Raw genomic sequence first — 12,688 nt, forward strand, 5'->3', positions numbered from 1 at the left:
GCGGCTGGGTAACATGCTCTTTCCTTGACTTCCACGCTTGTCTGACCACTTTAGAACTGTTCAATCCACTGGTAAACACTTCGCCGTGGTAAAATATTGCCGCCGTATTGTACTAATAGTCTTCTCCGGATTTCAGCTCCTGGTATACCTTTTGCCTACAAACACCAGATTATAGATTGCTCTTTACTTCCCAACTCCACAAAGCACACTGAGATAATAACACAGAAACTTATCATAAGCAAGGAGGCTGGAGACGTCTCGAAGATGACAGCATGCACAGCCGTACAGTCAATATTTAAAAATATGTGAGTTTTTTTGGCTCTCTCGGTCGAAAAGGATCTCAGCACCTGGGCTTACATCTTCATTTCAGATGTCGAAAAGCATATGCGGCACCCATCGTTGTCTTTTCCATGAAAACCGGGTCGAAATGGCGAATTGAGTGTTAAACCCCTACTCTAGTCTGAATGGGCTGACAATCGGCTTTAAAGGGGGAAATTGTGGCTTATCCATTGAGAACCGTGCAAGTATTTCCAAAAACCATGTTTCTTTATGTCTATTGAAATATTACGACCATTTAGTGAATAATTGAGGTGCAAATATTTTTGATTTGTATTGTTCATTTAAATATATATATATATATATATATATATATATATATATATATATATATATATATATATATATATATATATATATATATATATATACAGTGATACCTCAGCTCACGAACGCTTAAGCTCACGAACTTTTCGCCTCAAGAACATTAAATTCGCGAGCATATAGTCTCTGCTGACGAACTAGTTTTCGGCGGACGAAACAATTCACGCGGTCGAAAAGCGCCACGAGAAGCTGACGCACGCTAACGGCGTCCCAGTTCGTCCCCTCACTTTCGTTGAGTGCGGACGTGGTTTGTATTTGATAGACATTTTGGACCATATTGAGTGTACTTTTGCTATTATGGGACCAAAAAAGTTACCTACAGTCCTTATGGAAGGTGACTCGTGTTACCAATTCGCCCTCGACTGGTAATTGGCGGTGCTTTCAGCTTCCCACCGTAGTGAGAAGTGGACCGGCGAGTCACGTTGGCTCGTTGTCGTCGGTTGTCTTCGGTTCACCCGATTTCCTCTCCAGAAAGGAGGCGGCGTGCATACAAACACCCAGAGGCGTCGGATGGCTTTTTGTGGGCACTTTTATTAACAACCAAAAGCATGTGGGGGGCACAGCAGTGGAGTCTACGCTAACTGCGCACTTTGCCGGTAACACTCTCCTTCCAAACAGTAACTCCCTCCCTCCCTCCTCCTCCCACTCCATTCCATCAAGCCATCAACTACCATCACAAAGGTAAATAAAACGACTTTATTATACAGTACAGTTTATTTCTTTAATTATAATACAATAGCACATTTATTATACATAAAATAAGGTATATTTTTGTGTAGTTTTAAGGCTTATTTAGTAGAAAATTATGTTTTATGGGGACCTGGGAACGGATTATTCTCATTTTAATGGTTTCTTATGGGAAATAAATGTTCGGAAGACGAACTTTTCGCCTTACACACACTTTCTGGGAACCAATTATGTTCGTGAGCTGAGGTATCACTGTATATAAATATATATATATATATATATATATATATATATATATATATATATATATATATATATATATATATATATATATATATATATATATATATATATATATATAATTATAACAACAACAACAAAAAACTCAAAATTTAAAACCAAAATAAAAAGAAAAAAATAACTTTTTTTTCTTTACTATAAAGCATACAAAAAGAGAAAGTTTTCCCTCTAGTTGTTTTTCTCAGTTACAAAATGCACAGACACAAATACTTTGTAGATAAGAGAATAGTTGCAATTAACAGACTGTAAAAAGAGAATGTGAACAATTTTGTTACATCAGCAAAGTCTTTAAAAAAATAATCGACTGTTAAAATAGTTGTTGATTCATTTGCTGGTGGATTAGTTGTGGATTAATAGTGGCAGCATGAATTGGCAAACATAATGGTCCCCTGAAGGAAACCAAAACCATGGTGTGGCCCACGTAGAGAAGGAGTTTTACACCCCTGGCTTAAGGTCATTTGAAGTTAGTGGGGAGCAGAGGAAAAATGCGTGACCTTCTCCTTTTCCCACAAGAAAAAGGATCTCACACACTCTGTGTCTGGGGATCTGGCAGGCCAAGCACAAAGAAGATCTCGGGGCTCTCCTTAGCATTTGGCATTGCATGCTTTTAAAAATAATACGAACAAAATCTAACTTTTTGTGGAACAAAAGATATCAAGCAGAATGACAATTTTGATGTAATTTTGTTTTCATGACACCTGTAACATCTGAACACTGGTTGCATTCTATAAAGCATCAACAAAAATCCATTTGAATGGAATTCCCATCCTTTAAACAGTTTGTTCTACATGAAATTATTTTCTCATTGTATTTATATGTATTTGATTTTATTTCACTTTGGTTTTCTATGTTTTCTTCAGCCAAGTTGTCATTACAATTGTAATGGTCTTCTCGTTTGTCTTTCCTTTTTGAGTAAAGGTTAAGTAAAATTAATTTCAAAGCGAACAACTGAATTCTTACCTTATTTCTTGTTTGGGTCTGTCCAATGAGAATAAGGGCATTGGAGGAAATGATTGAGAGGCAGAAGTTGATGAGAATGACGGATCGCTCAGACTGAATGTATCTACAAGAAAATGAGAGAAAAAACACATCATTTTTTGTTTGTCACATTGACATTTTGTGTGTAGCTTCACATATTATTTCACCAATGAGATGCCGCAACAATAAACACATGACTTCATCAAAGGTAGTCCCCGGCTTACGAATGAGTTCCGTTCCTATGCTTGCGACGTAACCCAAATTTCCGCGTAATTCGGAATTAGCCCTTTAAATACCCCCCAAGTCTTAGAATAACTGGCCAAAAACATGTAATTGTCATGATTTTGTCAGGCAGGAGTTGGACTCAGGAAGCAGATTCGGCAACAGGCTTGACTTTTTGGCAAGGAGGCCGTTTATTGTAATATGCAGCGAAATGAAAGAACAAGAAGTAGAGGCAGACCAGATTACTGCAAATAGGCGTGGTTGCAAGTCTGTCTAGAACCAGGGTGCTCAATTAGCGGATGGCAGTCCACGACCAGCCCATAGCACACATCTCTGCGGACCCAGAGCAAATGGCACTTTAAAAAAAAAACTACTTTTTTTAACATATACTACTGTATTCGTATGAATCGCCTATCTATCGCTATGCGCTACTATTCTATCGCTAAATTCTGTTTCATTTTTAGTCAAATATCTTCCATGTCCCCACTTCTGTTGTCATCTCTGTGACAACGATGCGCTGATTGGCTAAGAGAGCCTGCATGGATGCGCTGATTGGCTGAGAGAGCCTGCATGCTGCTAGCTAGAGTGGACGGACCGCAGCAGTGTGAAACACGAGTCGCACCCAGCACTTTATTCTCTTTGTTTACATGCCACCAGTGGAAGACCGAATCTAACAAAATGTCATGCTCAAAGTTGACCAAGAGAAGAAAAGTGGACAACGAAAATCCCCTCTGCAAAGAGGAACGGACTGAAAAATATGCGTCCACTTTGCAAACTACAAGTACCAAACCTATGCGCTTAATATGCTTAAAGACAATAGCACTGTTAAAAGTGAAAATGTGAAACGCCATTACGGTAAAGAAAATAGCACAGCTCTTTTGAAGAAAAGTTTCCTCCTAAATCAGAATTGAGAAGGCAAGAAATGAACGTATTTTTCGGACTATAAGTCGCACCTGAGTATAGGTCGCACCAGCCCAAAAATGCGCAATGAAGAGGGAAAAAAAACACAAGTCGCACCGGAATATAAGTCGCATTTTGGGGGGAAATTTACTTGATTAAATCCAACACATAGAACAGATATGTCATCTTGAAAGTCTATTTAAAAATAAAAATACAATAGAGAACAACATGCTGAATAAGTGTACAGCATGATAATGTTACATGATGCATGAACAACGAAATGTGCATATGGCCAGTATGTTTTTATTTATTTATTTATTTATTTTCCCCTTAAGGCATGATTCAACCCGCAAAGAAAAGGGCTGACGGGAGGAGCCGAAGCTTATTGAAACCCGTCCCCAGTATACCATAAAGGACGCAGAAAATATCAAATATCAAATTTTTGACATTCAGATTTCGTAATGATCACAAGTTTTTTTTTTTTTTTTTTTAAATAATAACCATCCCCTCTGATTGTTCATTTTCCCAATAGTCCATAGTCGATCGATGTGCTCGTTATGTTAATGTGTCCTTCGCCTTCGAGTGTCTGTGCCTTTTTTTTGTTAACGTAACAAAGCCATTAAGAGTTATTCAGATAACTATAGCATAAAGAACATGCTAACAAGTTTACCATCCCATCAGTGTCACTCCAAAACACCAAAATAACATGTAAAATAATAAAATAATGTTTTAATAATTTCATACATAAGTCACTCCAGAGCCAAACTATGAAAAAAAACAGCGACTTATAGTCCGAAAAATACGGTAGCAGGTTGAAGCAGTCATACCAAGAGTCAGGCAAGGTTATTGTTAAAGGGTATGAAAACACTAAGGGGCTGTGAGATATCAATAGAACCGTTATGTGGCAAGATAACATAATATTAATAAAGTTAACAAAAAAGATAAATTGCATTCATGAGCAATTATCGAAAATAGATCGAAAATTACGAACATTTCCGAAAGTATTCCGGAAACAGCCGAATGGGGCGGAGACGACATAACAAGGAAACAAAAGGTCGAGGCAGGTGCCATCGTTGTTTATCGACGAGAGAGTTGCGTTCGTGTTTAATCAAAAAAATCGCTAAAATGGTTCAAACCTGTCATGCTATGTGGTTTACAAATAGCCATTTGTCGCAATGTAGTACCCATGAGTTCCCGAACGCGAGAAAAAGAGCTGGACTACGCAGACAATGAGTAAAGTTCGTCAGTGCTAAGAGGGCTAATTTTGCAGACCCAGCCTCCAGCACGGTTTTGTGTGGTGCGCATTTTACACCTGAAAGCTATACGAACTATGGACAAATGAAATCAGGTTTTGCTAAGAAATTGCTGCTTTAAAGCAGATGCGGTGCCCACCTACACGTGCAGCCACCTAAATGTCCCGAGATAACAAGAAAGAGGACGATGACTGGCTCTGATGAGACCACCCCACCACCCCAGGCAAAGCAAAGGAGGGAAATGGCCAGAGTGAGTACTCTTTTATGATAAAAAACATATCACGCATTGGATATAGGACTGGACACATGTATAAATTATCGCTCGTAAAATATATAGAACAAATCCTCTATTCCCATTCATATTTGTGTCGGTTGGCAGAGCGAAAACAGATGACAGCACATTAAATTATAATTATTCTGTACATTATTTTGCGGTCACGGTGTATCAGCTTCACAAAAAGAAATGCAAAACAAACCATTCGGTGTTTCTGTTGCCGCCGGTGTTTCATCAGTGTGATTGCTCCCCTCGATGATCCTTTCATTAGGCTGCATTGGCTTTTGTTTGGGCTCAAATTGATAACCCAAAACACCAAAGAAAGGTCCATAACTCTCCTCGTCACCATTAGAAGAATGTTCGTTACGTCTGATTCGTTGCTGCAACTAGAAACAAAATTGTCCGCTATCATCGCCGCCATTCAGTACTAAGCACTGAGCCGGTTGTTTCCTTATAGTGACGTCACGCACACAATATGCTAGATTTCCGGCATCTCGGGGGGGGTTGTTTTAGCTTGACAATCGACCTAATTTCTATCATTTTCTTGGTGTTGCGATGTGTGTAATTACACAAAGTGGCATGATATGAATTCAAAAGGCATGCGTTGATGGAAGATGGCGCCGGTGTATGTTGACGTGGCTTGCCGTCTCCCACTGTTTGTGTTTTTGTTGTTTTTGTCTTTTTTAATCTCGACCGTCAGTTCGGTTTTTATTTATGATCGCCAAACGCTGTTAGATCTTCGCCCTGCTGCCAAGGATTTGGTGAAGGGCGACCACGAATGTTTTAAGACGTATCGGCCATTCCAACAGCCGGACTCGCTACCTGTCCACCTTTGCTGTACTTCCGCTCCCCTCCCTTGGTCTACACGCCGACGCCGCCGACGGGGAAAACGTGGCGGTCAGCTGGCGAGATTCAAGCTCTTTTTTGCTCGAACATTCGTGGCACGCCGGAGGAGAAGCGGAGCAGTGCCTGGCCTCTTTCTGCACCCGCGATCACTGGATTTGGTGGACGCCTGCCTGGTGTACGTCGCCGGCTCGGCCGGAGTGGCTCGCCACGGCACCTGTTCCCCGCGCCCCCGCTGGCGAGGTGCAAATCCCCACCATCTGCGGGCCCTGCCTCGTGCGCCCCGAGCAAGCCCCCCAACGGCCAGGTTCGCCCTTGTCAACGCGAGATCACTGAGCAACAAAACTTTCATTTTAAAGGATTTCTTTACATCGAACTCCCTGGATTTTTTATGTGTGACGGAGACATGGCTGAGCACCGGTGAGTACTCTTCTCTCGCCGAGCTGTTACCACCGGACTGCTGCTATTTTAACTCGCCGCGAGCTGAGGGTCGAAAAGGAGGTGGAGTAGCAGTTGTTTTTAAAGATTCTTTTAAAAGCCGGCCGATCAGCCTGCAAGCACCCTGCGTGACTTTTGAGCACTGCCTGTTCGAAATTGGTCGCTGGCACGCTGTACTGTGCGCTGTCATTTACCGACCACCCAAGTACAACAAGGATTTTTTAAGTGACTTTGCTGAATCCTTGGCTGAAATTTTACCAAAATATGATCGTGTCCTCATTCTTGGGGATTTTAACATTCATGTCTGTTGCCCTGATGAGCCAATCTCCGGCAGCTTCTTAAATGTTATTGACTCTTTTAATCTTGTCCAATCGGTGGTCGGACCTACCCATCAACTCGGCCACACGCTTGATTTGGTGCTATCACATGGGTTGTGTGTGTCCAATCTGAACATTCATGATGCAGTATTTTCAGACCACATGCCCATTGTATTTGACGTTCCTATTCGGCGGGAAGCTAAACTTTGCGCACCCCCAAAACGCTGTCGCACATTTCACTCCTCCTCTCCAGCTCTTTTCTCATCGACTTTTTTGGATATAAGCAACGATCTCCCTCATTCACCCGAGAGTTTAAATACTGACGAACTGGTTGCTTCTTTTAATACTGTTTGCTTACGAACATTGGACACGATCGCTCCCCTAAAAAATCGGCGCGTCAAACCAGCACCGGAGCCCTGGCTTAATGACGTCACTCGCGCCGCCAGACGAGAGTGCAGGAGAGCGGAGCGCTCTTGGAAAAAGGACAAGCTGCACGTTTCCTGGGAGATCCTAAAGGACTGCTTGGTGAAATATCAGAAGACTGTGAAAGCTGAGAAGCACAAGTACCTATCGGAAATTATTGCTAGTAGTAATAATCCCCGTGCTCTCTTCAAAACTATAAATTCTGTCCTCGATGCTCCAATTTCCCTAGATCCTGATGCATCAAATGAAAAATGTGACCGCTTTCTTCAATTCTTTATTGACAGAGTTGCTACAACTAGAGCCTCTATTTCACCATTTTGCAATGATCCCTCCGTTCCCATGCGCTGTTCATCTGTTTTCGCCCAGTTTGAGCAAGTTTCTTCTTCTTTTGTCGAAAACATTGTTAGTAATATAAAGCCCTCCGGTTCCCCCTCCGATGTAATTCCCCCTCGCTTATTTAAAGAGGTTTTTGACATCATTGCTCCACACGTCTTAAAAATTATTAACTGTAGTCTCCTTACTGGCACATTGCCATGTGACTTTAAGCATGCAGTAGTAGAACCTTTATTGAAGAAGAGAGGCCTAGACTCCACCCTCTGTTCAAATTTTAGGCCCATTTCTCATCTTCCATACATCTCTAAACTACTAGAAAAGGTTATCTATAGTCAGCTGCTACCATTCCTTGAAGAAAACCAGATTTCGGAACCATTTCAGTCTGGTTTTAAATCCCTCCACAGCACTGAGTCGGCACTTTTAAGAGTATCAAATGATATACTTCTGGCAACAGACTCTGGCAAGTTTGTTGTTTTAGTTCTTTTAGATTTATCTGCAGCATTTGATACCGTAGACCATCAGATTTTAATTTCTCGTCTTGAACACAGTGTGGGTATTCAAGGTGTCGCTCTTGAATGGTTTAAGTCTTACCTAAATGAACGGAGTTTTTGTGTGAAAATGGGCAATTTCATGTCCAAAAAGGCATCGCTTCCACATGGGGTTCCCCAGGGATCTGTTCTCGGCCCTCTTTTATTTTCACTTTATTTATTGCCTCTTGGTTCTGTTTTTAGAAAACATGGTGTTTCATTTCATTTGTATGCTGATGACTGTCAGATCTATTTTCCATTGGCGCAGAATGGCACTTTCTGTCAACTTATTGAATGCCTCAACGATATAAAGTCGTGGCTCTCATGTAATTTTTTAAGTTTGAATGACAGTAAGTCTGAAGTCATGGTGTTCAAACCGAGTAGCCAGGCCTCCCTGAATGTTGACCTCGGTTCATTGTCTCCGTTTCTTAAGAATTATGTCAAAAATCTAGGGGTCCAATTTGATGCTGATTTTAAATTTGAGAAGCAGATTTCTTGTGTTGTTCGGGACTGTTTTTATCAGCTTCGCCAGATTGCTAAGGTGAAATCTATTGTTTCACGCTCTGATATGGAAAAATTGATTCATGCTTTTGTCACAACTCGGCTGGATTACGGTAATTCTTTGTATGCAGGTGTCGGTCAGGCGGCACTGGCCCGTCTGCAACTTGTACAAAACTCTGCTGCTCGACTCCTAACTAGTACCCGCAGGCGTGAACATATCACCCCAATTTTAGCATCTCTTCACTGGCTCCCGGTACATTACCGAATACATTTTAAGATATTATTATTTGTTTTTAAATGTTTGAATAATCTTGCGCCGCCATATTTGTCAGAACTGCTTCAGCCTTACAGTCCAACCAGAACCCTCAGATCAGCTGACCACCTGCTTCTAGTAGTCCCAAGATCAAGGCTGAAGCTTAGGGGTGACCGTGCATTTGCGGTGATGGCGCCCAGGCTGTGGAACCAATTACCACTTACTATTAGACAGGCCCCCTCACTTACGGATTTTAAATCACGTCTTAAAACATTTTATTTTTCGTCAGCTTTTAATGTGCAATGACAGTTTATGACCTCGTCTTTTATTTATTTTATTTTATGTGTTTGTTTTATCTTTCAAAGTTGACTTATTTTGCTGTGTTTTGCTATGTAAAGCACTTTGGTCTCCTTGGCGGATTTTTAAATGTGCTATACAAATAAAGTTGATTGATTGATTGATTGATTGATGGATAAATGATGGAATATTAGCATTTCCCCAGGTGTTGTCATACCCTTTAAATTTATGACACAACAACAAATTGCAACAGAGTGCTTACTCAGGGGTAGTTTACATGGCGACTCTGCGACACAAAGACGCAATGACTGAGTAGCGGACTCGTCTTGCGTGCATATGGTGTCGGCGAGGACGAAAAATTCTGAATCCTGCCTCCCAAGTGGAAGAATCCGATTGCGGGGGGATGGGGGGGGGGGGGCTTCCTTGGCATGCATATCAAAGGCTCCCGCGGCGCGAGACCACGTCGTTGACGTCAGCACTCGTACACATAACATTGGGCGTGCGCAGCGGTGCTACCCTACATTAAACACAGCAAATATGGCGGAATGTCGGCTTTAATTTACTATTTTAATAATATTTTTAAATTAAATATGTTGAATGTTTAAATTTTTGTGTCTTTTTGAACAAAAGAAAAATGCCATTGCTTCGAGTGGGCGGGCATATTTTTTTCCGGGCTGAGGGAGCTTGGTGGGGTAAAAATGCATCATTCTCTGTCGCCCTGTAAATCAACACTGCCCCCTAGAGCCTGGCATGAATACTACATCGTTTTTATGCGGAATTGCGACATTGTTCAAATGGAGACGCAAATGCAAATTTGAATTTTTTCGTATTCTCGGAGAGTCACCACGTAAACGGCCCCTCAGAGTGTCGTGGGTGTTGGCCAAACATAAGAACCCGTTCTCTGATGGACAAATGTTGAAAGAGTGCATGACTGAAGTGATGGCAGCAATGTTCGAAGGAAAAGGAGGAAATGACTGACAAAAAGTCAAACAAATCTAACTCCCAGATTCATCAACCACAAGATGGACTAAAGTACTGGCTGATGATGTGAGTAAACTGGCAAATGCCATTTCTCTCATTGAGCTGTGTTTTACAGCTAACGTTACAGTCAATAAGTATGTTGTTTGCAACTTAATGACAGAGCTTGTCATTAATGTTCTGTACATGTGAACATGTACTGTACAACTTGCACGTTTTCTTTTTTTTCCAGCAGTATTTTACAGTTTTAAAATGGTCTGTCAATAGTTAGTGTTTGCACCTTAATGACAGATCTTGTCAATTATTTAGTGTACATGTATTTTTTTTTGGTATTTTTATTTCAAGTCAATAAAATCTTGAGTCAATTTATTTTTATTTAATCAGAATGTGCATTTTTTTTTTGTTTGGTCAAAAGAAAACCACCTTTACCACCTTCGACCTGCCTTGTACTTGACCGACATTAATAAATGGACCCATGCAAACAATTGTGGACCTTCAAGATTTGTGTTTGAGGACCCCTGGTCTAGAAGATCAGGCAGGTTATCAGATGAAGGAGGGCTTAGGATGTGAAGCTGTTTGCTAGAACGATTGAACACCTAGTGAAGTGAGCCTGCATCTTAAATACTCCCCTAACAACAAGTGGTAGCGGCTGTGCCAAGCCGAGAGGCGGGGAAAGGTTAAATGAGTGAACCTAAGAGGTGGGGAACATGACAATGTTATACGTCATTGTGCTGTCCTCGACAAGACGTTGGAGCTAAGCCCTTGCTAGACAGCAAGGTAAACTTTGAAATGACGATGTTAGATGTCCGTGTGGTTTGCTGACTTTATTCAGCTTTATTCACACCAACACTTGCAGAATGAAACTAAAGTAAAAATGAAATTGAATCAGTTTCATCTTCAATAACAGCAATTCAAATTTGTGTTTATAACTAGGTGCTGATACAACAACAACAATCCACACAAACGATTAGCATGCATCAGTTAACGTAAGCACATCATTCATAACAATCACATAAACTCGCCCCAAGTTATCGACCCGAATTGAAAATGCACAATGAACAATACAAAAGCTGTTATATACACGTCTTGCCTGTGTGGATACCTCACAAACAACAAATGTGGGCGCAGTTTTTCTTTCCCTTTTCTCTCTGAGGGCCCAACTACACCAGATGCATGATCATTGCGGTTCCGGTCCGGTTCAGTGATGACTGCGTACCACGCAGTATATCAAAAACAGGCAAATCATACCGACTGCGCACGGCTGCGGTCCGCCAACTCCGCACATTTTTTCCTTGCATATTGATATTTTAGTTGTGTCTGTCTCTTAATTCCAGATTGACTGCATCATGTTGAGATCAGGGCTCCGTGTGTGGGTGTGGGGAGTAGACGGGTGGGGGCCTATTATGCCCTTGGTTGTGTCGGTGGGCTTATATGTTTGTGCACATTTAAAATTTATGGCACACGACATCTCATATAAACAACTGTTAAATAATCTGTAATGTTTATAAAATGGATAGCGAATTATATACGACACGAACTAAAAAAAGCGTACTTGGAATTGGTGTCTCATCACTGCATATTTCTGTGCCCAGTGCAAACTGTTGGTTTTGCTATGAAAAGTCAAGTAAAATGCAGGAAAGAAAAAAGAGAAACGTCTTGAATAGACCACCAGGTCGAAACGTGTCTCTTTCGTACTTTTCCTCCTCGACTCCGTATACAAACTGACGTTGTGTGTGTGCCGGGCACAAGAATTTCTGCAGTGGAACCACTTCCAGATACGCTGCAATTTTTTTCGCTCATTTTGTCCGTCTAGTCTGTAGCCTACCCCATCAACTGATGACGTTTTGTTGTGTTTTGTTTGTGACACCCGACCATTCTGTAATATGTTATTACTGTTTCAAATTACATAACTTGCATAAAAACTCCCCGTCCATCCTCATAGCTTCTGCTATGGCGTTCCATGTGTAATATTCTGATAGGATGTTTTTCCAGGCACCCTGAAGTGCACGCTACAGTGTTGGTTTCGTTCATGTGATGCGGGAGTGAGAAAGAGACAGTCTACCAAGAGCCAAGGGTTGAAGAAGTTAGTTAGTGCCGTGTGTTCATAAAAACAAAGTTGTCAGCATGTCGTGTGTTTGATAGAATTGCCAGAAAAACACACATAATAGGACACCTTGCAGCTTCCTTTTAATGCTGTACTTATCATAATGATCTGCTGCACCTTAAATCACTTTGTGAATTTCCACCTCCATGATGAAACATTCTTCGTCCATGTCCACTGGTGTTTAAACTGTGAATAAGCAACTCGGCTGTTGACGTCAGGCCCGGCTCCGCCCATTTATCGGATCCGTGTCCGGCAAAAATAGAAAATAGCCTATACCATCCGGCGGGCTGCGCCACCCCGGAGATGGTCCGGAGTCAATCCGGAGCACTGACGCGGCCGGTATACGTTGAACAATAGGATATAATGGGAACAGATTGGCTCCGGCGCTATTTTTTACCGG

The 12,688-nt window shown here is 41.4% G+C and overlaps 1 protein-coding gene across 8 annotated transcripts in view; it reads right to left on the reverse strand.

Annotated features, from left to right (window-relative positions):
• Positions 1 to 12,688, reverse strand: part of LOC130914451 (adhesion G protein-coupled receptor B1-like) — a 428,372-nt gene that overhangs the window by 185,358 nt on the left and 230,326 nt on the right. For all 8 annotated transcript variants that reach the window (XR_009062924.1, XR_009062926.1, XM_057833647.1 and 5 more), the window contains exon 19: positions 2,608 to 2,710. Coding sequence is in view for 6 of the 8 variants with exons in the window: in XM_057833647.1 (XP_057689630.1) it covers positions 2,608 to 2,710 (103 nt within the window). In the remaining 2 variants the exon portion in view is untranslated. The remainder of the gene's footprint in view (positions 1 to 2,607; positions 2,711 to 12,688) is intronic.

The sequence above is a fragment of the Corythoichthys intestinalis genome, chromosome 4 (assembly GCF_030265065.1).
Source record: "Corythoichthys intestinalis isolate RoL2023-P3 chromosome 4, ASM3026506v1, whole genome shotgun sequence".
In the NCBI taxonomy this organism is placed as follows: domain Eukaryota; kingdom Metazoa; phylum Chordata; class Actinopteri; order Syngnathiformes; family Syngnathidae; genus Corythoichthys; species Corythoichthys intestinalis.